This window comes from Alexandromys fortis, unplaced genomic scaffold (genome assembly GCF_014885135.2).
Source record: "Alexandromys fortis isolate MF-2015 unplaced genomic scaffold, M_Fortis_MF-2015_v1.1 scaffold_60, whole genome shotgun sequence".
Taxonomy (NCBI): domain Eukaryota; kingdom Metazoa; phylum Chordata; class Mammalia; order Rodentia; family Cricetidae; genus Alexandromys; species Alexandromys fortis.
The window spans coordinates 3,032,331-3,055,800 of NW_026067946.1; the positions used below are offsets into that span (position 1 = coordinate 3,032,331).

The following is a 23,470-nucleotide window of genomic DNA, read 5'->3' on the forward strand; positions in this document are numbered from 1 at the left end:
TGTTTTAAAATAACAGATTATAACATCTTTAGAATTATACTATTGTTCAAGAAAGATAAAAAGTCTCACTGTAAAAAGAAAAAAAAAACAACAAAAAAAAAGTCTCACTGTGAAGCCCAAGGTGACTTTGAACTCAAGATCCTCCTACCTCTGCCTCCCGAGACCCTGAGATTATAAGCATGCAACATCATATTGGGCTAAAACAACTGTTTGAGGCAAAGAACACACTTATCTGCACATGAAATTTCAATGTTGCTGAGATCTTTTAAATATTTTAGATGTATCATATTAAAGTATGAATTTTCCATTTTAAGATTTATTTTTATTATTAAAATTATGTGTATGCTTGTGTGTCTGTGGGGAGGGTATATGCATAAGAGTCCAGTTGCCCACAGAAGCCAGAGGAGGGCATCAAATTCCTTGGTGCTGCAGTCACACACCACTCTGAGTAGCCTAAGGTGGGTGGGTGCTGGGCACGAACTTAGGTCATTTGCAAGAACAGACCTTGCTCTTAACTATGGAGCCATTGCTCCAGCCCCCAAAGCAATCTTTTTTTTTCTTTCTTTTTTTGGACTGAGAGCTTGGAAAATTTGTTTCCCTATTCTTTTCTTTGGAGTACATTTTATGTTACATCATGGGAAATGGATTAATCTGCATGCTTTTTTTTTTTTTTTAAAGAACTATACTAAAACTGCCCAGCTAATTTTTACTTTCATGTTTGTGGCATTAAACCTTGATACAAATTGAAACCAGGAGGTTTGTATATTTAGCAACATTAACTATGTCACAACAATGTCTATGGGACACATTTGATGCCAATTTATTATTTTAGGTGATGGCTAAAATCCTTGTAAATCTTCAAACAGCGTGGAAGCGTTTGTTTTCATAGCTTCAGAGTCTGTCACAAAGTTTGAAGGAACAGGGTCTAAAAATACAGGACAATGCTTTGAAATGTATACAAATGACTTTTTAAAAGAAACCAAGCTTTGGAGAGAGTGGCTTCTTTTATTTGGTGTCATACGAGCAACAATTCATTTCATTCCAGCATCGAACGTCTTTCCGAATCTACTCTCAGAGCTATGGGAGGCGTACTTATCATGGCGGCACAACCAAGCTTTCTAACCTGACTGAGTTTCCGTTCCCAGATCCAAAGGAGGATTCGTTTTTATTTGCCTTTCTGCCCAAGAAAAGCGTACAGTGAGATTAGCAGATACTTGCTTTCAAAGAATCACAGGGCAGTGATAGCATCATGAATTTGAAACAAATGCATCTTTGAATATCTAATTAACTTTAAAAAAAAACCTCCAAGCCGATGAAACTGGATATTTTATTTGAATACCATATGTTGCATGATGCATGTCTGCCCTCATTTGAAGACAGCCAGGCAGTTAACACTCACTGTCTTGGAGATGCAGCTATTGGGCAGGGAATGCGTGCAAAGGTTTCACGGATTACTTCCTTTATCAGATGTGAACATTTCACACACAACCTTCCCTTGCTGCTGGTCGTCACCCTACACTACTTGATACACATGTTCCTGGAATTCAATTACCCCTCAGCTGACTCATATTCATGGGGGTCTTGGAGACAGAGGAACTGGTTTCAGATCCGCTTGATGGCTCAAGAATTTTGGGCAAATTATGAACTGCAGGCTTGGGTCCTCGTCAGTAGAATGGCCACAATAACGGTCCTTCCTCAGAATTATTTGGTGGAGAAGGGAAATGTTTACAGAAGATTTGGCACAATGCCTGGAATGAGGAATCCCTGAGGAGTCCCTGAAGTCTCAGGGGCACCTTGCACGACTCCAGTACACCATGAACAGAATACGTTCTCTGGCTTCCCACTCCTCAGTAATTTGTCTCCCTCCTACCTCATGCGTATCTCCAAAATTCCTCCACCCTTTCTTCTTTGCAAAATCTCTCTCTCTCTCTCTCTCTCTCTCACACACACACACACACACACACACACACACACACACACACACCTGAAGCCTAGTGACTGTGTGGCGTAGTTATTGATCAATGACAATATTGTCCTTATTAGGAAAAGATAGAGACTCAAGTCCTTTAGCTAAGAGAAGGGTACTCCAGGGGGACTCCCAGGCTGTGGTGAGCTGGTGGAAGGTGCTAGACCTCAACTCAGAGCCTCTGACAACAGCATGACAGTTGCCTCTCTCACAGCCCACAATGCAAGCTGACCCAGGTGCAGGGATGAAGAGAAGTGAGCCTTGGGCTACATGTCCATCGACTGTTTTAAAGGCTACATCCAAGGCGAGCTTTATACCTGTCATCACAGAACACAGGCAGAAAGGACAGACCCCATGCACAGGAAAGGTACGTGTTAAGCTACATATAGCATGTTAAGCTGTTGCACAGGGCTGAGCAGACAACGGCGAGACTTCAGATTTAGTTGTGGGTGCTGCATTTCGAGAGGACTGCTGGGAAGGTGTTGTCATCCTGAGTAGAACAATATGGGTGCCCAGGAGGCACTGGGCAGCATGGAGGAAAAAGGAAACCCTTGGGGGGGGGGGCACAGGACAGCCCTTTCCACATATCAAACAGTTCCCCTTTCCAGGAGGGATGTGTCCTGTTTCTCTAAGGTTCCAGGAGAGGAGCAGGTGAAATTCAAGGGACACCAGGTTTGACAGAATAACAAATTTCATCTCATCAGAATTTGTACTCTGTTAATAAAGGGATGAATAGGACGGCTGCCTCTGTGGGACCAAAAAAAAAAATCATTCTTGAAAAAAAAAATCTGATTGGCTTTAGACTGCCTAAATTTGTTTTAACCTTAAAATTTTGTGCCTGTAAATAATTAAAACATTTTCATTACAAACAAATTAATATCACACTCGGGAGACTAAAACAATGCCCCAGTTAGCTTCACCTGCCCTGGCCTGACCTGGAAGTATATGTCCTCAGCTGTGGCCAAGAAGAGCACCAGCTGTGCACACTCGCGATGTTCTCTTTTAAGGGCCCTGCCCACCGCCCATCCCTCTCTCTTTCTCTCTCTGTCTCCCTCTGTCCATCCATCCGTCTGCCCGCCCGTGTGAGTGTGTGTGCTTGTCTCCCTCCCTACCTCTCCTCTCTTCTGTTCCCCAGAGGCCGGGGTCTCCCCTCTCCCCTCCCCACTCTTCCCATTCACTTTCTCCCTCTAATGCCCCCCCCCCCACCTGAGCTCTGTCACATGGAGTCTTTCCACGGGTTACGGGTCTACATGTTGAACATCCCCTGACCTGGAAATCTAATAATAAGATGGTTCCAAAATCCAAACCATGTAGGGGGCTGGCATGATGTCGAGTGAGTTTTAGATTCTAGAGCATTTCAAGTTTGGGACATTTGGATTAACGCGTGCACAGCCTGTTAACATTTTTAAGATGGGCAGTCTCATGAGGTTATATACTTCCTGTCACTAAGAGTGATGAGCTACAGGCTATCTGGAAAACAAACAAACAAACACACAAAACACCTAAAATATAGAGAACTCCTAACTCTGAAAGAGTTGTGGTTGCAGACGATTGGAGTAAGTCACTTTCAGTCTGTGATAGGATTTCATAAAAGCTGGACCCTGCTGGCAGTGCTACACATAGGAAACCAAGCTCGCTTTGGCGTCTGGCCACATCCTCTGCCCACCCCCTCTCCTGCTGTTCTTTAGTTCGATCACTATTCAGCAGCCACACTGGCCCTCTTTACTTCGTCATAATTGCTAAGTTTGCTCCTGGATCAAGGAAGTGGGCATTGCTCATTCTTTGGTTTTCAGTCCCCTTTGCTGGCTTTCCCGTGGCTGGGTCATGCTAAGTTTCTGTGATGCTTATTCTCAATCGTCAAGGTGATGCGATTTAGAATAATCTGGAAAGATCTCTGGGCATGTCTGTGAGGGAGTTTCCACGATAGGTTAATTGAGGTGGGGCGACTCATTGTAAATGCGGGTGCACCATTCCACGGGCGGAGGTCCTGGGATGAATGGGAATGGGAACGAACGCTGTACGCCCACAGACAGCCCTCTCTTCTTCCTGACGACAGACGCCACGTGATCAGCTGCCTCACGCTCAGGAGGCAATGGCTTCCCTGTCGTCCGGACTGTATACTTAGACAGAGAACTGAAGTTCCCCACACCCCCAAAGTTGCTTTTGTCAAGGCGGTAAGAAAAGTAACTGACACACTCCCTGATGTCCTGAACATTCCCTCCTCAAGGCCCGTAAGTTGTTCATACCATAGTGGTTCTCTTCCTAACGCTGTGACCCTTTAAAAAAATTCCTCATGTTTAAGGTGGGTGACTCCAACCTTAAAATTATTTTGTTGCTACTTCCTAACTGTCATTTAGCTAGAGTTAGGAGTCGTAATGCAAACATTTGTGGAGATAGAGATTTGCCAAGGGGTCACGACCCACATGTTGAGAGGCTATCATGTGGGCTCAGGCTGCCATATTGTCTGCAAGGCTCTGCCTACTTAGATGCTTGCACGTCCTCTGACCGTCACCTATCCAGATACGAGCTCACTGAGCACAGGAGGATCTTGTGTCCTGGTGTTTTGTTTTGTTTTATTCTCTATGCTTGGATCAGAGAATTCTCACCATACAGTTGTTGACTGAACAAATGCAAGAATGAATGGGGATCTTTGTTAAAGGACTTCGTAAAACAGCGAGAGATGGGAACACTCAACAGTCTTCCCAAGTCTTTGGACTCTAACTTGAACTCCAGTCTTTGGACTCCGAGGCTTGTCTCTTGAATTTGCAGTGTGTAGTTTGTGCCACGGAGCGCAATCCTTTTCAAGTGACTTTTTGAGGAAAAAAAAAAAATGTTGCTTTAAGGAGATAAATCCTTCAAAGGCTTAGAGCCAAAAGTCTCCTGTCCATCTCAGCAAACACGTGTGTCATTTTAAAAACAACATCTTTATGCATTCTTTGAAAATGTTATGTATTTATACAATTTATTTCCATCGTGTCCCTATACCGCTGCCTCCTTCCAAACTCCCCAGATGCGGTTTACACCATTTCCCTCCCAACTTTATGTCCTGTTCCCTCCCCCCGCCTTTTTTTTTTTTAACAGTTTAGAGCAAATGAAAACTTTCATTTAAATTTAAGGCTAACTTCTGGCATGTTTCTGGTTCATATTTATATATTACCAACACACATCCACATGTTCATATTTGATGTATAGAGAGAGAGAGAGAGAGAGAGAGAGAGAGAGAGAGAGAGAGAGAGAGAGGGAGATAAACAAGCCTGAAAACACATTATTTTTGCTGTTTCTTCTATGGAAAATGTGAAAGCAAAACAAACAGTCCAGGGAGGAAAGCTAATTAGTTCTCCAAGTCCTTTCAGTCAGAAATTCAGAATTCTAGTAGCTGTACAGGAAAGATACCTCTATTTATTTTTAAACATCATGTGCATAATTTAAGGATTATCTTAAGTCTCGTGCCCAGCGTGTTTCTCCAGCCTAGTGTTACTACGAGGAGAGGTTCAGTTTGGCTAGGTTAATGGTAATTATCTAGAGCAAAGGAACGAGCACCATTTCATAGTTTAATATCAATCATTCCCATCAATATCCTTTCTGTTTTCCTCTTTGCCCATCTCAGAGAGAGAAGCAGAGGGATTTAATTTGATTTACAGGGGGGGGGGGACAACCCTCAATGTCCTTTTTTTTTTTCAGGCGGGGGATGGGGCAAGGAGACAAGGCCAGCCAGCTGGTTTTCATCTAGCCGCCATAATTCTCTGTTTGGTTTACACTATTAAACTCCAGCGCCTTGCTTTCATCTTAACTGTTATAGTATGCCTTATTGCAGATTCTAGCATGTCGCATCCTGATAGGGTTTCAGACTTTGGCAAAGCCTCATCCCTCACGTTGGTCCTTGCCATATGGGCAGTAAATGCATCCAGCATTTTTTCACTGGCGCCGGCATCATTATGTTTTTTGCCACCACTGCTTTCTTGGGTTTTCTGCAGATCTCTGTGGAGCCTATGGTTTGAAGGTTATCAGGAGGACCTATGTCGATGTATACACAACCGGGTCCTAGTTACGACCTCGTAGTCCTGTAGATGACCCCAACAGATACATCTGTTTATTGAAGGTGGCAGGGAGGTGGCGGGAGCAGAGAAACCACAAGGGAAGAGAGCAGAATGCAAAAGCAACCAAGGCCAGGCAAACTGGAGCGCTACCACTGGTGGGTGAGGAGGGGCGAGGAGTCCGACTTACCTGATCTGTCCTCGTTTTGGGAATCACATCTTCTGCACAGTTCTGGGATGGTCTTGAGAGATGTGACTGAGTACTGAATGGGAAGACAGAGGGAGAAGGGTGTGAGATAGAAATTTAAAATAAAGGCATTCCCTTAAACCACCCAGAAAGAAAAAAGATGAACACAAGGACCGAGGCTCAAGTACAATAGACACATTCAAGAGGTGGCCCTCGTGGTGATCTGAGAGCATCCTAAGATCGACCGGCAAGCACCTCAGTAGACACAGGTTAAAGAGGAGCCTGGTGGCTCTTATTTAATGGACAAAGTAAGACACATCTGAAAGCTTTTCTGTGTCTCATCATTTCAAACTGAAATATAGCCAGAATTACTGAACCTTGAATACTTCCAGAAGATACTATTTGTTTCCTCAACCCAAAGAGCTAGCTAGCTACCAGTGTAAAAAGCCTAGGGGAGGAGGATTCGGCTTCCTCAGCATCCAGACTGAAGGAGACATGTCTATGCTGGTGTGGACCACACTACATAAAATCCCAAAGCTGGGCCTGGAGCGATGGCTCAGTGGTTTAGAACACTTACTCCTCTTGCAGAGAAAATTGATGCGCTTCCTGGCACCCTCATGATGGGCCACAACTATCTGTAGCTTCCATTCCAGGGGATCCAATTCCCTCTTTTGGCCTCTGCAGCTACCAGGCACTCGCATGCAGTGCACATACATACCTAACACTCTTACGCATACAATAAACACTTCTTTTTGTTTTAGGCTCCAACAGTTACCATGTGCTGCGGATTTTACTGTGTGTATTGTCTCCATGGCAAATACGGAGGTCTGGTCACTAAAAGCAAGGGGAACATAGGTCTCTTTGAAAGCTCTTCTCGTCCATAGATTAGTTTGGAAGGAAAGACAGCACCTTTTAGTCTCTGACACAGCATCAAGTTCAGGGCTGGCTATCAAGATAACAAATTATGACACTGGAGGCACAAAAACACATGTAAAATCAATAACTATGATTTATGGGGTCTACATTTGATAGCCATCAATTTATCTTGAGAGAAGGATGTGTTCAAACAAAATAAACAGAATGAATAGAAGAGAATGAGGCCTTCAATCAAAGACTATCTTCGGTCATACTCATACTGCAGTCCATAAAACACAATTTTCTCAGAATGTTTTGCTCTATGTCTCTGAGAACAGGCACATATCATGAATTACTTCTCCCTTGCAAAATCTGAGGCAGCTTAGAAAAAAAATAATTTAATCTAAAAGAAAAATGACCAGAGGAAACCCATTAGTATTATTCTAGCCTCACAAGCGAGGACTGTATAATTAGAATGCGTTTCTCAAGGCAAAGGTACGTTAGTGGGTGTGATGTTGATAGATAGGACCTCCAGAGTTCCCACAGAATATCAGCAAAGCAAGGCAGAAGGAGCAGGCGCTTGCCGCTGCTGTCAGCTTGCACATCACAAACAAATTAAACTCCCAGTATTTCCAAATGAAAAATGAAATCTCAGAAGACTAATTAGAGAAATTATTCTTACCTGTCTGATGCAATAGCATCCTGTTTATATTGGCCATTCATCAGAGACTACAGGTGTCTCAGCACACACACAACACACAGGTGGAGGGAGGGGAAGGCTGCGTGAACAGGAGTTGAGCCTCTAGACAATTTTTCCTTCTACCGTATGCTTTGTGTGTGTGTCTTGCGGGGGATGGGGTGGTCAGGGATAATTTAGACAGAGAAGCTTCGTCTTGGTAGTAACAAGGTACCTCATGTTCCTGATCAAGTACAAGCTCTCTAAGGAATCTGGTAGCTTTCTGAGACCAGCTGGTGCAGGTTATATAATTACACAGTCTATAATTCAATTAAAATTAGGGCCTTTGTTTTGGTTGCTGTGCCCCATGAAACCCCCTTTGGCAATGGCTCACCATCTCTCCTGCTCCCCACTGCCATCTCTCACTCTCTCTCTTTCTTCCCTACCTCCCCTCTCCTTCCTCCCTCCCTTTTTGGGTTTCCCCTCAAGACAACATTTTAGAAAAGAGGAAAATTGATTGACTAGGTATAAATATGGGCAATGATACAGCAAGGATTTCTCAGTGGGCTTAAACGATATACACCCGATGAAAACAGCCCAACTGCTGTCTGCATCCCAGGCACGCACACTGGCACCTGAAAGCCAGATTCCCTATTCTCCAGATCTCAGCTGGTTTAGCTGCAGGTCCAGCTCTACCTGTTTGACTGCAAAGGCTTGCAGGAGGCAGTGAGGTTAAGTTTGCTGAGGTTCAAACTCTGAACAGCACAAGGTTCTTGGCTGGTGTGTCGACAACGTATCATAGAAAAATCTGGATTTGGGGACACACACCTGTAATCCTAGCACTCGAGTGGGTGGAGCCAAGCAATCTCTGAGTTCAAGGCCAGCCTCCAAGCCAGTCAGCCTGCCTCAAAACAAAACAACAGAACACCAAACAAACCAAGCAACTGACCAACAATCAAAACCAACACCCCACCCCCTCAAAAAAAAAAAAAAAAACCAAAACAGAGCTGGGGAGAGGGTGACATACCGGCTGTAGCTTTGCCCATAGTGAAAAAGGATGCTTTCTTTTGTGAAGACATATATTTGAATTCTTCACGTCACAACCAGTAAGAAATAATGACCCTAAAGAAAACAGTGATGTGATACTCCTGGGACTAGAAATTAAAAAATACAGCAAACTAAGAAAAAAAAAAGTGCCAGCTAGAAAATTACAGTTTGGGGGACTTTTTAGGATGCATGGAAGGTCACACAGTCTATGGATTTAACAAATCTACCGTTCTTTATAAAGGCACAATAAAAGAGTAATTTGAAGGCTTATTTCTGTAAATAGCAACCCTACATGGGAAGATCTAATACAACAGAGTGATCTAAAGATGGTTACATTGTGGTGGGAAGAAATGCACAGGAAGCATGTTTCACAAAAGCAACACGGAAATGTATTTTCATAATTGCAAATCTGAGGATGAGCCCATGACCCAGTGACCCGGGATGTCTCTCATACAAGAGTACATTGTGCTACCATCTGGAATGGGAGGCTTCCCAATTCACAGGACAGATGGTCTTTTATAAGGAGCTGTCAGATGGCTAACCTACTTCACTCATAGGACAATCACTAGTAACTCCTGTCATATGGACTGACCAAACCAAGACTAATACATCCTTCTTCTACTTATCCTCCACCCTAAATTGTGTAGCCTGTTCTCTTGATTCTGTTATCCATTGGTGATATGAGAGAGGGCTTTCAGTTACTTGAGAGGCATTGTTTTTCCTTTTTACTCTTTTGTCCTAACATCTTCCTTTTCTTGAATCCTTCCAGAGGTTACTGGCTGCAGAAATAGCCTCTTTGATCAAACTTTTACTACGGCTTTATGTTTCAAGAGCTCCTGGTGAGGTTGACCAGTTCCCTTAGCTGTTTCAATGCCTCTATAGAGTTGAAATCTATTTGCCTGTTTCTTTTAATTTTCAGGACCTCCTTGTCTGCAGTGATTTCCTCCAACCACGAAGTGCCACTGTTCCTTAAGGTCAGCATGCTCTCTGCCTTCTGCACAAAGCCCCAGGGCGGTTCTTAGCAATGTTTCCCTTTTATGCCCTCAGTAAATGTCTGCAGTGTCTTAGGCTTGGCTTTTTCCTCATGATCTATCAGCTCTGATATGGAGAGGAGGGAAAGGATATTATCTTTGAATTGTACATACGTAGGGGTCAATTAGCTGCCTCGAACACCAACATGTACATACACTGCACTCGAGCCTGGGCATAATACTGTAGATTTTCAGAAGTTTAAAAGCTTTCAAGTTTAGGTAGTTAGTAGGAATTCCTTCTGAGCATTAATACTGGTATAATTCATCAGTTCAAATTTATAGTTATAATTCTTGGTTCAGATTTGACTAAAGCATGTCTCTGTTTCAAATCCCTCAGTGCCTCTGCAGGATGCACAGGCCAGACCATGTGCCTCAGTGTGGCATAAGGTCAGTCTCTTCTCTGACTTTCCTTCACTTCTCTTTGTGGTAACAAGAAATTTCTTATAGTTCGCATATCTACTGTTTTTCCTATGTCTTTATGAATTCTACTTTATCCACCCAGAATGCCATTCCTCCCATTTCAATAGGAAAATTCCCTTTAATTTTTCCAGCCTTGCCTCGGTATCATCTCTATAATGCCCTCTATGAGGGAAGGAATGTCAGCATTCAAAGTGCGCCCTCTAGATCCTGGGACTTGGAATTCTTGGGAGCCATTTTAGAACACTGAATCAGAACCAGTTATGTTGGGTGCAGTCATTGGCTTGTGATGAGACATCCAGGAAATTCTGAAACATTCCAGAATTCATAAAGCCTCCTCTCAGTCATACACATGGCATCCTGTCTCTCCACGAATGCAAATGATTTCATTGCTTCTTCAGGTGGTAGAAAATATTTTAGCTATCTAAGATACTAGGCTCTTATTGAACTGGACTAAAAGAACGCCTTTAAGTAGCCCACGGCTTTAGTAGCCATGATAACAACAGTTTATATCTATACAAAAGCAATCCTAGAAGAAGCCATCATTATAAATCTAGCAGTGCAATCACAGTACATTCAAAAGACTAAAATCTCACTCCATTAACATGACTGCTGGCAGTTGTCCCCTTCTATAAAGGACAAAGATTTGAAGCCAGGTCTGGCTCTGACGCTTACTATCTCTGTGGTTCTGGACAAATCAATTGTTTCATACCTCTGGGACTTGGTTTCCTTATCTGTAGCCACAGGTATCAATATGAGATAATGAAGATGGAGTTATTTTGCAAACTGATAAATGCCTGGAAACATGTTCAGCTCTCCTCTCTAACCTGTTTTCTGTGAGTGCTCCACAGACTTTCCTTACTCATTTTTGTTCCTGCCAGGACAAAGGCAGGAGATCAAGAGAGGAGTAGGAATGAGTACGGACTGGAAATGAAAAGGAAGATGTTGCCATCTAACCTCTGCACCTATGTGAGTCCTCCTAACTACTTCCTTACTCAAGCGAGTTTGTAGATAAGGGTGGACACAGAAAGCTTGCTTCCCAAACTAACTACAGTCTTTTTTTGTCAGACAAATTGTGTGTGTGTGTGTGTGTGTGTGTGTGTGTGCACGTGTGCATGTGTGTGTATGTGTGTTTGTTCCAGGACACAACAGTCATGTAAAGCAATTTGAACATAGATGAGATTCATGAGTGTACATGTAGAACATGAGTTCTTTGTTGGACTATGGGAATCTCTGACCACCAAAACTGATGAATGTTCAGGACTGGTAAACAGTGGCCTTTAGTCCTGAAGACTAGTTGGGGCCAGTTGAGTGAAGAAGTAGACATTATTCAAGTGGTAAAGAGCCATAGAAAATGAAAAAGCATTGTCCCAAGCACCTTTGCGAGCTAGAGATTCTTAAGGAACTGAGGTTCTATTACTTTTCCTAAGGACAAAAACAATGAGCCATCCATTCCCACAACTATCACGAGACTCCTGGTTTCTCCGAGCTTTCCAGAATTCAGGCAGTCACACGGTAGAACCACAGCCCTCCACACAAGCAAAACTGCCTGTCAAAGCAGATAAATAGCTGAAGAGAGATTTTCTAAGCTTAAGACTTTTTTTTTCTTTTCCTCTAAAATCTTGTTCTCTACAGAGGCCCGCCTTCTAATGGAGAAGCCTATGACTCCACATAGCCCTGAGCATACGGCACAGAGAGTCCATTCCCGCGTTACTAGTCCTCTGCCTCTGTTTCACAGAGCCCGGGCCCTACAAGCATCCTCCTTCCCTCCTCCCCAGCCTCTCTCTCAGCACAGGCTCTCTCTGCAGATCCTAAGCATCTCCACCACCTCAGGATGCTCCGCCTCCCTCACTGGCCACCAGCCTTCTTGCTCTGATGCTCATCAGCCACAGTTCTTGGGTTGTCTTTGTTCTTGTTTCCTGATGTCTTCATTTATTCTTCCAGCTGCAGGGTGTGGCGCTCAGTATGGCCGCCAGAGAGTTTTAAGGGAAAAACTCTGTGGACACTGAACTTTACAATGACTGGACTCTTGGGTTTTTCTTTTTTTTTTTTTCCCTTCAATTATGTTTTAATTACTAAACTCCTGATCTCTCTCTGGTCCTTCTTGTTTGTTTGTTTGTTTCCTTTATGTCTGAACACTTCTTTCCAATTTCTTTTGTAGAGGCTTTACCCTTCCTTCTTCCACATAGGATATACTCTGTACAGCCCTTCCTAGGGACACTCGGTCCTTTCAACACTACATTTCACCAGGAGACTTAGCCGATTGCTCAGTTTCTCCACTGCCCCTCTGCAGGATCATGCAGACGGTCCACGTCTTGCTTTATCTGTCCAACTCTCTGTAATTACATTTCATTTTACCAACTAGGATTCTTTAATGAGAATTACTGTATCAATTTTATTCTCACATGCCCACGGCTTTTGCAGTGGTCTTTTGTTTCTATTATATTTGTCAAGATTTGAAAAAAGAAAAAAATAGTTTTATGCCTTCAATGCTAGATATTGTCTGTAGCTGGTGTGGGAGAACTCAGCAGCTCTTGTTGGTCATTTTTAAGAGTACACTAGCACGTAAGTAATATGAATGTAATTGATGCAGGGTGTGGACAAGCAGCATTTGGTGGCCCATCCACACTGGAGAAGCAAGTGTGATGACAATGCTGAAGGGACTCCTATGGCAAGAACTGGAAATGAATGGTAATGACCGAACTGAACTGTGAAGTCTATTAAGGGAATTTGGCCTTTCGGTCTAATGACCAATGGAATGGAATGGGTTGGCTCGATGGGCGTGGTCCCTGAAGATACACAGCCCTTTAAGAAGCGTGGGAGGAGGGTTGTGCTCTCTCTTGGATGTGGAAGGCTTCATGATGGCCATGGCTTGGTGAGCTGGTCTGGAGCTTTCCCCATCCTTCCTTGCCTGATGAAGAGGCAGCGGCGCTGCTTCACTCTGTATTCGTGAGTGTGTTATTTCCATTTCCTCCCTTCATAAGTAAGTCCCGACCCAAACTCTAGTGCATTGTTGCAATAGAAGTCAGTCCAAAGATGGCTACAAAGCCCAGAAGTCGTCTTCAATGAAGACGTGGGTTCTGGAGCCAGTTGGCCCACATCATCTCCTGATTTCAGCATTTTATCAGCAATCTTATTCTTTAATCTCACTGGTAACACAGAGTAACTACAGTACCCTAACAGAGTGTGGTGTGAAGACTCTGAGCTAACACTGTAGAGCCTGGCAGTCCTGTCAGATGTAGAGTAAGTGTTCAACAAATGTTAAGTACCATTATTATTTATATTTAGAGCATCAAAAAACACTAAAAAGTTAAGCCTAAATAATAATAAATATTAAAAAATGATAAATGATGAAACAAATAAAAGAGACATTTATCTTGTAGTAGGGTAGCTGGCCAGCCAGGGACCTTGTCCAGCAACCACGCTTGTCTAGCTTCAACTGTGAGCCAAGAGTCAATCAGCACCGAGAAACACAGACTGCCAGGAAGAGTGATTGGTACTGAAATGTGACTTCCCATGAAGTTAATCTGACATTTCACAGCTATAATAAATATGTTACATGCTATGAAATAGAATAGTTTATTTGCCATCATAAACTCCCTGCGCGCACAGACCAAGTTTATACTATTTTCTCAAACCTAGAACTGTGCCTGGAACACTGTGGATGTTTAATAAACACTTGCTGACTAGATTGGCAAAACAGTTAGCTATGAGCAAGTAGTTTGTATAAATAAGCTGTGTAGCCAGTCTAATAAATGCTGTGGCTACCCAGTATAGCCAAGAAGAGGACTCGACGGGCTAAGTTCAGAAAAGGAGGCAAATTAAAGATCAGTCTGGTGGTTGCTCTTTCTTCTTGGAAATCACCCTCTGGCTAAGGTTCCTCTCCTCTGTGAGCGTTTGGGCCAAGATGGAGAAGGAGATCTGAGTTCCAGTCTTGAGGTCAGAAACTTACAACACATCATTTCTGGATCAGACAATCCCTTGTCTATTTCTTAGGGGTGCTTACAAAACAATGAGATGCAGGGCATCTGGTGTTGAAATAAGAAAAAATGCTTTGAACTTCATGGGGCTAGAGATGAGGAATAAGAGGCATTTTGGACTCAGAAGTAAGACACAGCAAATAGAACTCTGCAAAAAAAAAATGTAGTTGCATTGTGATTGCTGCTGAGGCCACACCACATAATCGGTGCCAAGAAATGTTTAACTATGGCCAAGAACAGGGTAACTTCTAGGAAGGACATGGCTGATAGGAACCATGAAGCAGGAACTAAGGCATCAAGACTCCACATGAAGTTCCTGGTTACCTTCCAGGGAAACGTCAGGGTAGTAAAAGAAAGGGTTTTGGGAGTGGGGACCCAGGTCCCTTGTGACCAGTACTAAATGGACATGGGTGACAGGTTTAGAGGTGCAGAGGTGCTTCCATTCAAAGAAATTTCTCAGAAAGTCACAGGCCTCTTCTGAGTCAAGGAGTTCTGTAGTCCAGTCCTGACCCTGCTGAGTTCTGGCTGTAACCTCGTGAACTCACAGGATCTCCCCAAGTCTCCATTTTGTAATCTGCGACACAGGATGAAAGCGGAACCCGTCTCTTGCAGTTTTGTGAGGCTTGACTTGAAAGGTTTCAGCTGTGTGTGTGTGACAGGACCTACGTGTGACAGACAGTGACTGTGTGTGATATACGTCACCTCTCTGCTGTTCAGCCTCTGCTTTATTTATTCAGTCCTGGATAAGATACTATTTTTGTGAAAAAAAAATTGGCTTTGCTGAATAAAATAAATATGCCATGGTTCCTAAGAACCCTGGAGGGTTTTGTTTTTGTTTTGATGATAGGAGAGCCTGGTTTTCAACTGAATAAAAGAGGCCTCTGTAAACCCATTTGCTGGGAGAGGAAGGTTTGTACGTGCCCTCTCCCATGGGCTACAGCTTGGGCATAGCACTCTGCCCTCAGATGGCAGGGAGACAGGGATGTACCGTTGAAACCTTGCATTTTACAGGGGAAACCCATCATTTTCAAGTCTGGAGAACTTCAAAATAAGTTGGTTGCCTTCTGTGTTTTGTCTCATTAGATAAAGACAGAAAGTTCTAGCTGTTTTTCTACACAAATATACAGCTTGTGTTTTAATTAAAACAAGAACCAGTCCCCTGACCAGAGGGAAAAACCATGGAATACAAAGCCCAACCTACATAATTGGACTATAGTTGGAGGGTAAGGAGAGGAGTCTTAAACCCCAGCATGAGTTTTGTAAACATCTTTTCCAAATGCTGCCTGGACTCCCCACCATCATCTTCTGCCGCTGCATCAGGAAAGAGCAAAAGGGAGCAGAGAGAGAGGTCTGTGCAATCCACAAAAATAAAAGCACGTTCATGGGAAACTTCATTCTCCGCATCGGTGAACTAGCAGCTGGGAGACAAGTTCCTTTCTGAGCCTCAGCATTGGAGACGCTCTCGGGCAGCAGCCTCGATGGCCAGTGTTCCCAGTTTACTGAAACAGGCCGAGAACACTTACTTCACTATTTATGAGTTGGTCTTCACTTTTTCTCCATGAAATCATTAACTATGAACAGTAGAGCTCTGTCAGGGTTAGGGTATTAAACTCGGATCATACTGAATTATGATAAAACAATCTAACGCTGGAGAGGTTGCTAAATAGAGCTCCTCCAGTTTCAAGGGGGATTGCAGTAGACTTGGACACCTCACCCTTCAGGCTGTCAACGTTTTGGGCTGGATGATCCTCTGTTGAGGAGGCTTTCCCGTAGGCTGTGCTTTCCTGGTCTCTATCCACCAGAGGCAGTAGCATCTTCCCAGTATGACAGTGAAAACTGGGTATCACCAAATGCTCATGGGTGGGAAACAGGGGCAGAAAAATTGCCATTGGTGTAAATTATTGCAATAAACTACATATCGGATTAAGGCAGGAAGTGAGTATTCTGGAAAAAGTGTGCTCCTGACTAACCAGGAGATCCTTGGCAAGATATAAGGTCTCAATGTTTTGGTGTCTTTATCTGTCAAAGGAAGATGACTACAATCCCTTCTCCATAGGATCAGTGTGAGGATGAAACATATGTGGCCTGGCCCATAGGACATAATTAGCGTTAGCCATTACTGTCTTGTCAATGCTATCCAGTTCAAACCTGGTTTAAGTTTTAATGCAAGTCAAAGATCCAAACATTGGAGCCTACATAAAAGGGAACTCTCGGGGAAGGTACATTCCTACTGATGGAAATCTGAATTTATAGTTCAGAGTGGTCAAGTCAGAGAGGTTCAACCATTGCATAATCCTGTAGCCCTATTTGCTAAACAGCTTCGGTTATTGCTTAATACATTTTATCTTTCAAGCAGAGCTTCCTAATTCATCAAAATTATGGGCTGCTGCCAGTGATTCTTCTGTAAATACAACTGCTCTGTTGTACTTAAAAGAAAATCTTGACACCATGCCTGGTCTTTTCCCTCGAGTTCTTTATCCACTATTGGTCAGATAAATATTATTGTATTATTCATTGAAACAATAACAAAGCTACTATTTTAAAGAGCTGTGTGCCAAGCTAAGTGTTTCACATATATTATCATTTCACCCAAACCTTAAAACAATTTTAAAAAGTTAGATGAGTATTTCAGGGAAGTGAGACTCATGTGCTCCAAATCACCCAGCCAATGGGCAGAAGAAACCAGGAGCCTGGGCTGGTGGTCCGTTCAAAGCCTGCTCTTGTAAAACACGACCTGAATGGTTGTGTAATTGCCTGCCTCAGTGTTTGAGGCTGGAGATAGTAAACTCAAGGCCAGTCTGGGCTACATCATGACACTCTTGTCTAAGAAAACCAAGAGTTAGGCGTTGTAGAACACATACCTAGAATGTGTAATTTAGTAGGTTCTGTCCCTAAGATGGCAAACAGAAAAACAAATAAACAACTAAACTGCTTGAAAAAGAAAAAACAAAAATAACAAAACAAAACCAAAAACAGCTCTCAAACATCAACTTCGCCATCAAAAAAACCTCAAGAACTACTTCCACCAAACTCCTAATGAGTACACATTCTTTTGTTCTACATCTTCCAACTTCCCAACAAATCTTTATACTATCCTTCACTTTCTTGGCTCACATTCAAATCCAAATACCTCGAGAGGAAGAGTCACAAAAGAAGCTCATTCTAAAGACTTTCTCAATCAAGCACCGTGACTGATCGGCATCCACACATCATGGAAAAGAGGACTTTTACTTCACGTGGGTCTGAATAAGGATCTGGGTCTGAATAAGGACCAACAAAAGTTAACTAAAAGTAAGAATAAGCCCAATAACAAGGGACTATTTTTCTAGTTCAAAACCAGAAAGATCCAGGACCGTATTGAGGAGACGATTTACCATATCTATGCCTACAATCCAACTGTCATGCAAAGTCCCCATTAGTTAGGGTATACACGGTGAGGAGTATAGGAATCCACTTCTAGCCAGATGTATGTCGAAGCATGTCCACTGTTTGGGGGGCAACATCCAATGATGACCCAAAGCTCCATGCCCAGAGAGATCAAAGAAAATGAGCTCAGAAGCGATGAGCTCCCAGGGTGATCGTGCCAACATGTTGCTGGGTATCAGAACTGACGGCATGGCATGGGATACATCGCATGCAGCTCTAGGCAAGCCACATGTAGATAATGTGCTCGGACACTTGCAGGGTTTGAGTGTTAGTGGACCTGAGGGACTCATCAGCCCAGTGCTTCGGAATGATAGGACCTCAGAGGTCAGCTGATCTGATCTTCAGCACCTGATTTGTCAGTATTCCCAAGTGTCCAGTCTGTGTTTTGTTGTTTTCAATGACTGGAAAGTTTCCCTTTATCATAATATTTATTTTTGTTTTTTGTATGTGTGTGTGTGTGTATGCACATACATGCGCACATGAGGGTAGTGTTCACGAAGGCTAGGGGAGGGTGTTGGATGCCCTGGAGCTGGCGTTACAAGCTGTTGTGAGCCATCTGCTAGGGGTGCTGGGTACTGAACTCAGATCCGCTGGAAGAGCAGTGATTGACCTTAACTGCTTAGCCATCTCTCGACCCCTCTCCCTTTGTTTTTCATCAATTACATGTCAGGTTGGCTTCAGTCTGTGTTCCTATGGATTTTGAGAGAATGCTAGTTGTGATACAGACATACAAGGAAACTGGGAATGAACAGTTAAGTCCACATGCTGAAGCTTTACAAACAGACTCATCAGTAATTTTCAAACAACCTCAGCACGCCTTAGGAATGGAATGCTAAGCAAGGATGAATGTCTTGTACCCCTCCCCCGCCCCCAGCTCACACACAACTAGGCATCAGTCTTCCATAAGCCCAGAGAGCCCCGCCTTCAAACCATACACTGTGTCTGTTCCTCAGCTTGTTTTCAGTTCATCAGCGTGGCTGGGGGAGTTGTGGAAATACAGTCAGTATAAACGAATCAGCGCGTAAGCTTGAGGGCGGAGCAGTGTGAAAACATTGCTTGTAGGTAGTGATACTTACAGAAATGTCATCACTAAAGTCAATTTCATCCAAATCAAGGTATTCAGGGGCTTCCATTATTCTTCTTTGTACATTTTGAGTAAGGTCAAATACTCATAATTTCCTGGATAGGGCAGAAGCAGAGAAGAAAGGCCAAAGGTTAGTTATTTATAACGAAAAGTATTATCCCCATTTGAACAAACAAAATCGGGAAAGGTAATTGGGTAATAGCCCTGCCCCGGGGCACATTTCCTCCCCACAAAGTCAGGCTTTCCAAAAGCCCTGAGCACAGCTCCTTTTGTCCTCAGCTCTGCTTCGCCAGGGAGCACCCATAATCCTTTGCTTTACTTGATTTGTACTTATCTTCTCCTGGGCAGTAACCTGGGTCAGAGTTTTCCCCTATGATAAATGTCAGCTTTCAATGAAGCCCATGCCCTTATCATACACTGGGTGAACGTTTGGGTTTTATGGAAAGACAATATATTGGGCGTTGTTGGGGAAACTGTATTCAGGTATTTTCTGTGGGCATATATTCTTGGTTGATGCGAATGGAGCAATGATCACGACATCTCCATAGTAATCACACGGGTACAAGGCAGATACCAACTAACCAAAAGCAATGGTTAGTTCAGAAAATGTGGGGTGAATCTCAAATTCAAAAGGAGAGGCAAGGAGGACACGGAAGGAGGTGGGGCTTGTCTATTTTTGAATTGAGCTATTGGGATGGCCTCTGCTTTAAGCAGCACTGACTGACAGCACCAGAGTGACCTGGTGCAGGCACCAGAATGTCCCCCGTCAGCACTTGCTCCAGGGATGCCTGTGGCAATCCTTTACATCTGTCAGGGTAAGCGGCATCACTTCCCGCTTCATTTTCCCATCACTTATCATCATCACCATTGGCAGTGGCAGTGGTACCCACACATGTCAAGAACAGAAATAGAGATCTCCTAGTGGTGCCTTGGAGTGCAATTATCCTCTGTCAGCTCTCAGACGCCGAAAAAAGGATTCTGTTTTCTGCCGTATGCCTCTTTTATTACACAAATTGTCTTAGGTATCCACATGTGAGTGTCATAAGTGGTTTGTGGCTTGCTCTTTGGATTCTGTCGTGAAAGTGTGTCTTGCTAAATGAAAAGATTACTGAACAGTGACAGCGCATCTAGGCGGAGGAAAATGAGCTCCTTCATACAAGACCAAGAGCCTAAGCCGGCTTTTACATTTATGGTATTGAGACGGGATCATGCTATAAAGTCCTGGCCAGCCTGGGACTTTGTCGACCCAAATGGTCTCTAACTTAAGTGATTCTCCTGCCTCTGCCTCCAAAGATTACAAGCATGTGCCAACATTTCTGGGTAACTGGTTTATTTTCTTGAAAGGACACTCTTATCCTAAGCACCTCGTTTTAAAGATTTTGATTCTTTCTCCTTTTTAAGTCATGAAAATGGTACAGCTATGCCACAGGGGGAAAAAAATCACACCTCAAACCTATGATCTAATTTAATTTTCCATGTTTCTTCCTCCCTTTCCACACAGGCCTTGCTTACAGACTTAATTACAATAAAGAACTATCCAAGATCAGATTAGGGTGTTGTTTCAAACTCAAACAAAAATGATCTATTTATGACATATGGATGCAGTTCTTCTGAAATCATGGCTTCAAAGAAAATACTGCATTTGTAAAAATAAAACTTAAAACAAGACATTTTATTGTTGATAAAAAAAATCTAAAATATAGTTTGGAAACCAAGTGCTTAGAAGTGAAAGCACATGCCTTTCCTTGTAAGCCTCAGAGCTTTGCCGAGGAAAGCATACACCCTTGTACTTGCAAATTACTGATAGCGACGACGTTTCCTTCCACACACACACACACACACACACACACACACACACACACACACACGGGTTCAGAGACAGACGAGACTGTGGGTTTCAGCTCATTCGTGAATAGCCTGTCTTCCAGCTTACACTCTTTCCCCTCAGTCTGCACCTCTGTGATGAACTGTGGATCGACAAGCCATGTCCATGGCTTCAGTGACACTGTGTGTTTCGGCCAGGTGCAGCTGGAAGCAAGAAGCACCCTCATTGCTTTTTGGATGGACTCTATCTGTCGCATTTAAAATGACATCTGGTGATCCAGGACTGTGGCAAGGGAAGGAGAAGGACTTAGGTAAGAGGATTGGTTTTATGTTTGTCATAATTATACCATTGTACAATATGAAGAGAGAGTTCAGGATAGGACAGTAATGGACCAGGATCACAGAGAATACAGAAATAAGAAAACAATGAAGAAAGGCATATACTAGATGTGGAAACTGAGCAGATCTTTAATTGCACAGAAATACAGGATGAAATACAAATTGCAGATGAATATGCCTTAGGCAACCCAATTAACAAGTAGTCAGTGGCCCCTTTTTGGTGTTCTGACAGTAGAAAGGGCAACGTTCCCGTAAATGTAGCCAGGCTAGCAGAACGGAATGAGAAGATAATATGAATTGTCACATCAAAGCAAATATAAAATCTTTCTATTTGCCCTTGAAGCGTAGGGATGCGATTTTCTTTTATTTTTTTTTCTTTTTGACTTTTTATTAATTCTTTGTGGATTTCATATCATGCCTCTTGATTGCATTCATCTCCTCATCCTTTGGCCTCTGCCCTCTACCCTGCAACCTTCCCCTACTCAGAAAAAAAAAAAAACCCAACTAAGATAAAATTTAAAAGAAAAAGAAATAAAATTTCATGGTGGAAGCTGCAGCTTTGGACCTGCTGGACTAGGTCCTTCACACGCTCCAGTAGATCACAGATAGGGTGGATGCTGGGTGGGCCAACTCACAGTCCTGGTTCTGGGCCTAGGTGGTAGCTGGGTTGGTTGGCCTGCCAGCTCTCTCTCTCTCTCTCTCTCTCTCTCTCTCTCTCTCTCTCTCTCTCTCTCTCTCTCTCTCTGTGTGTGTGTATGAGATTTTCGTGACTTTACAGGCCAGAAGATAATAAGCCTTGGCATCTGAACACTCCTTGGCTTCCTACAGAGCCATCTCCTTTAAGAATGACTTATTCTGTGTGTAACCCGGTTCCTCTTTGTAGTTTCGATGCTTCTCTTTCTCTCAAGTTATTTTGAATGTATTTATGTTTTCACTTTTAATGTGTGGAAATCCCCAGAGTCTCTCAGTCCTGGCCACATTCCCAGCTGTTTCTTTTCAGTTGTCCCTGTGGTCATTATTTGCTCTCTCCCTCTCATGAGCCTTTCTACTGGGCATCTGCATCACCTTTCAAGGCATAGGGATAGGGGGCAGTGAGGTCTGTCTAGGCAGCTGCTTCAAACAACGGCCCAAGACAAGAAAGCGAGCTGAACTCTGGTTGATTTTTCTCTCCTATTCCTCAGTCTCATCCCACCAACCCAGAGACCCCTTTCCCAGCTGATGACCTATATTCTCTAACAGAAAGTCGAGCAACATGGAGTACTTATCGGAGACCCATGAGCCAAGGCCAATTTTGTCCTAAAGGTGGGATTTGTTTGATCCTAGTAGTGTCTAAAAAAATGCAGGGGTCGTGGTGGTGGTGGTGGTGGTGGTGGTGGTGGTGGTGGTGGTGGTGGTGGTTGTGGTGGTGGTTGTGGTGGTGGTGGTGGTGGTCGTGGTGGTTGTGGTGGTGGTCGTGGTGGTGGTGGTGAACAAAACAGAATCCAGCAACAAACGAGTTGCCGACTTCTAGACTTTGGAGGAGTTCACACCAAAGTTTTTATTCTGGATTTCACTTAAAAAAAATATCTAAAGTCTTGGCTTGGCTATGTGGGTTCACATTCCCAATAACTGTGGCTGGTTGCAGCTGAGTGGCGGATGTCTCATAGTCTCATAGTATCTACTAAGATGTTCACCCCAGCTCAGCTGATCCCTCCCAGGCTGCTCTGCTCAGGCCTGGTCTGCAGTGCAGTTAAGTTTGGACCCTAGAAGACGCACTGCAAAAAGGAATGCAGTTTCAAACAGTGGGTGCCACCACTACCCTCCTACCGTTTCTAGTGGGTGTCCCCCGTCAAGACCACTGACTTCATTTGAATTCTAAGACTGAGTTTGTTGTATTAACGCCATTTGAAAGTCATACCACAACAGCAACAGTTTGTTTTTTTAATTTAACAAATAAACTACTGGCATGTCACAATTTTTTTGTTTCACAGTCTCCAGGATTAAGGAAAGAAAACTCTTCACAAACATAATAAAACGTTACGAGGTCCGGATTAGGTTTCCTCCCCCTTCGCAACCGGAGGATGGAAGGGTCTCACTTTCTTATGACTGGTGTGGGTTTACATGGTGTGAGTGAAAGTGAGGCAGCAAGTCATGCCAAGTGCTAGCCCAGAAAGAGACCAAAGCCTTCCTCCCTCTGTCCCAGAGCAGCAGCTGAGCGGTAGTTGGACTGCTCCCTCCTCAGTCTAACGAGATTGGGTTTCTCCCTAAGTGAAAAATATGTTTCAGGTATTCAGAAGGAGCAGTTCAGCTTCAATCCTTTACATGAGATTCCAGTTACTGTGAGTCACATTTAGACCCGTTAGGTCACAACGGTTCTCCACCTGGGGGTCGTGACCCCTTTGACAAAACTCTATCTCCACAAACTATTGACATTAAAATTCATAACAATAGCAAAACTGCAGTTATGAAGTAGCGACAAAAATAATTTTGTGGTTGGGGGAGGGTCGCCACCACAACATGAGGAACTGTATTAAAGAGTTGCAGCATTAGGAAGTGGTGAGAACCATTGCTTTAGGATTTTAGGGCTTCATCATTTAAAAGTCTATATAGTGCCAAGTATCCTCA

At 43.4% G+C, this 23,470-nt stretch overlaps 1 protein-coding gene across 5 annotated transcripts in view; it reads right to left on the bottom strand.

The window, feature by feature from the left end:
• The window catches only part of Sncaip (synuclein alpha interacting protein), a 140,966-nt gene that overhangs the window by 50,271 nt on the left and 67,225 nt on the right, over positions 1-23,470 (bottom strand). For all 5 annotated transcript variants that reach the window (XM_050149315.1, XM_050149313.1, XM_050149312.1 and 2 more), the window contains exons 2-3: positions 18,696-18,798; positions 6,191-6,263 (exon numbers count right to left, since the gene is read on the bottom strand). In XM_050149315.1, the coding sequence (XP_050005272.1) occupies positions 6,191-6,263; positions 18,696-18,752 (130 nt within the window). In that variant the 5' untranslated portion in view covers positions 18,753-18,798. The remainder of the gene's footprint in view (positions 1-6,190; positions 6,264-18,695; positions 18,799-23,470) is intronic.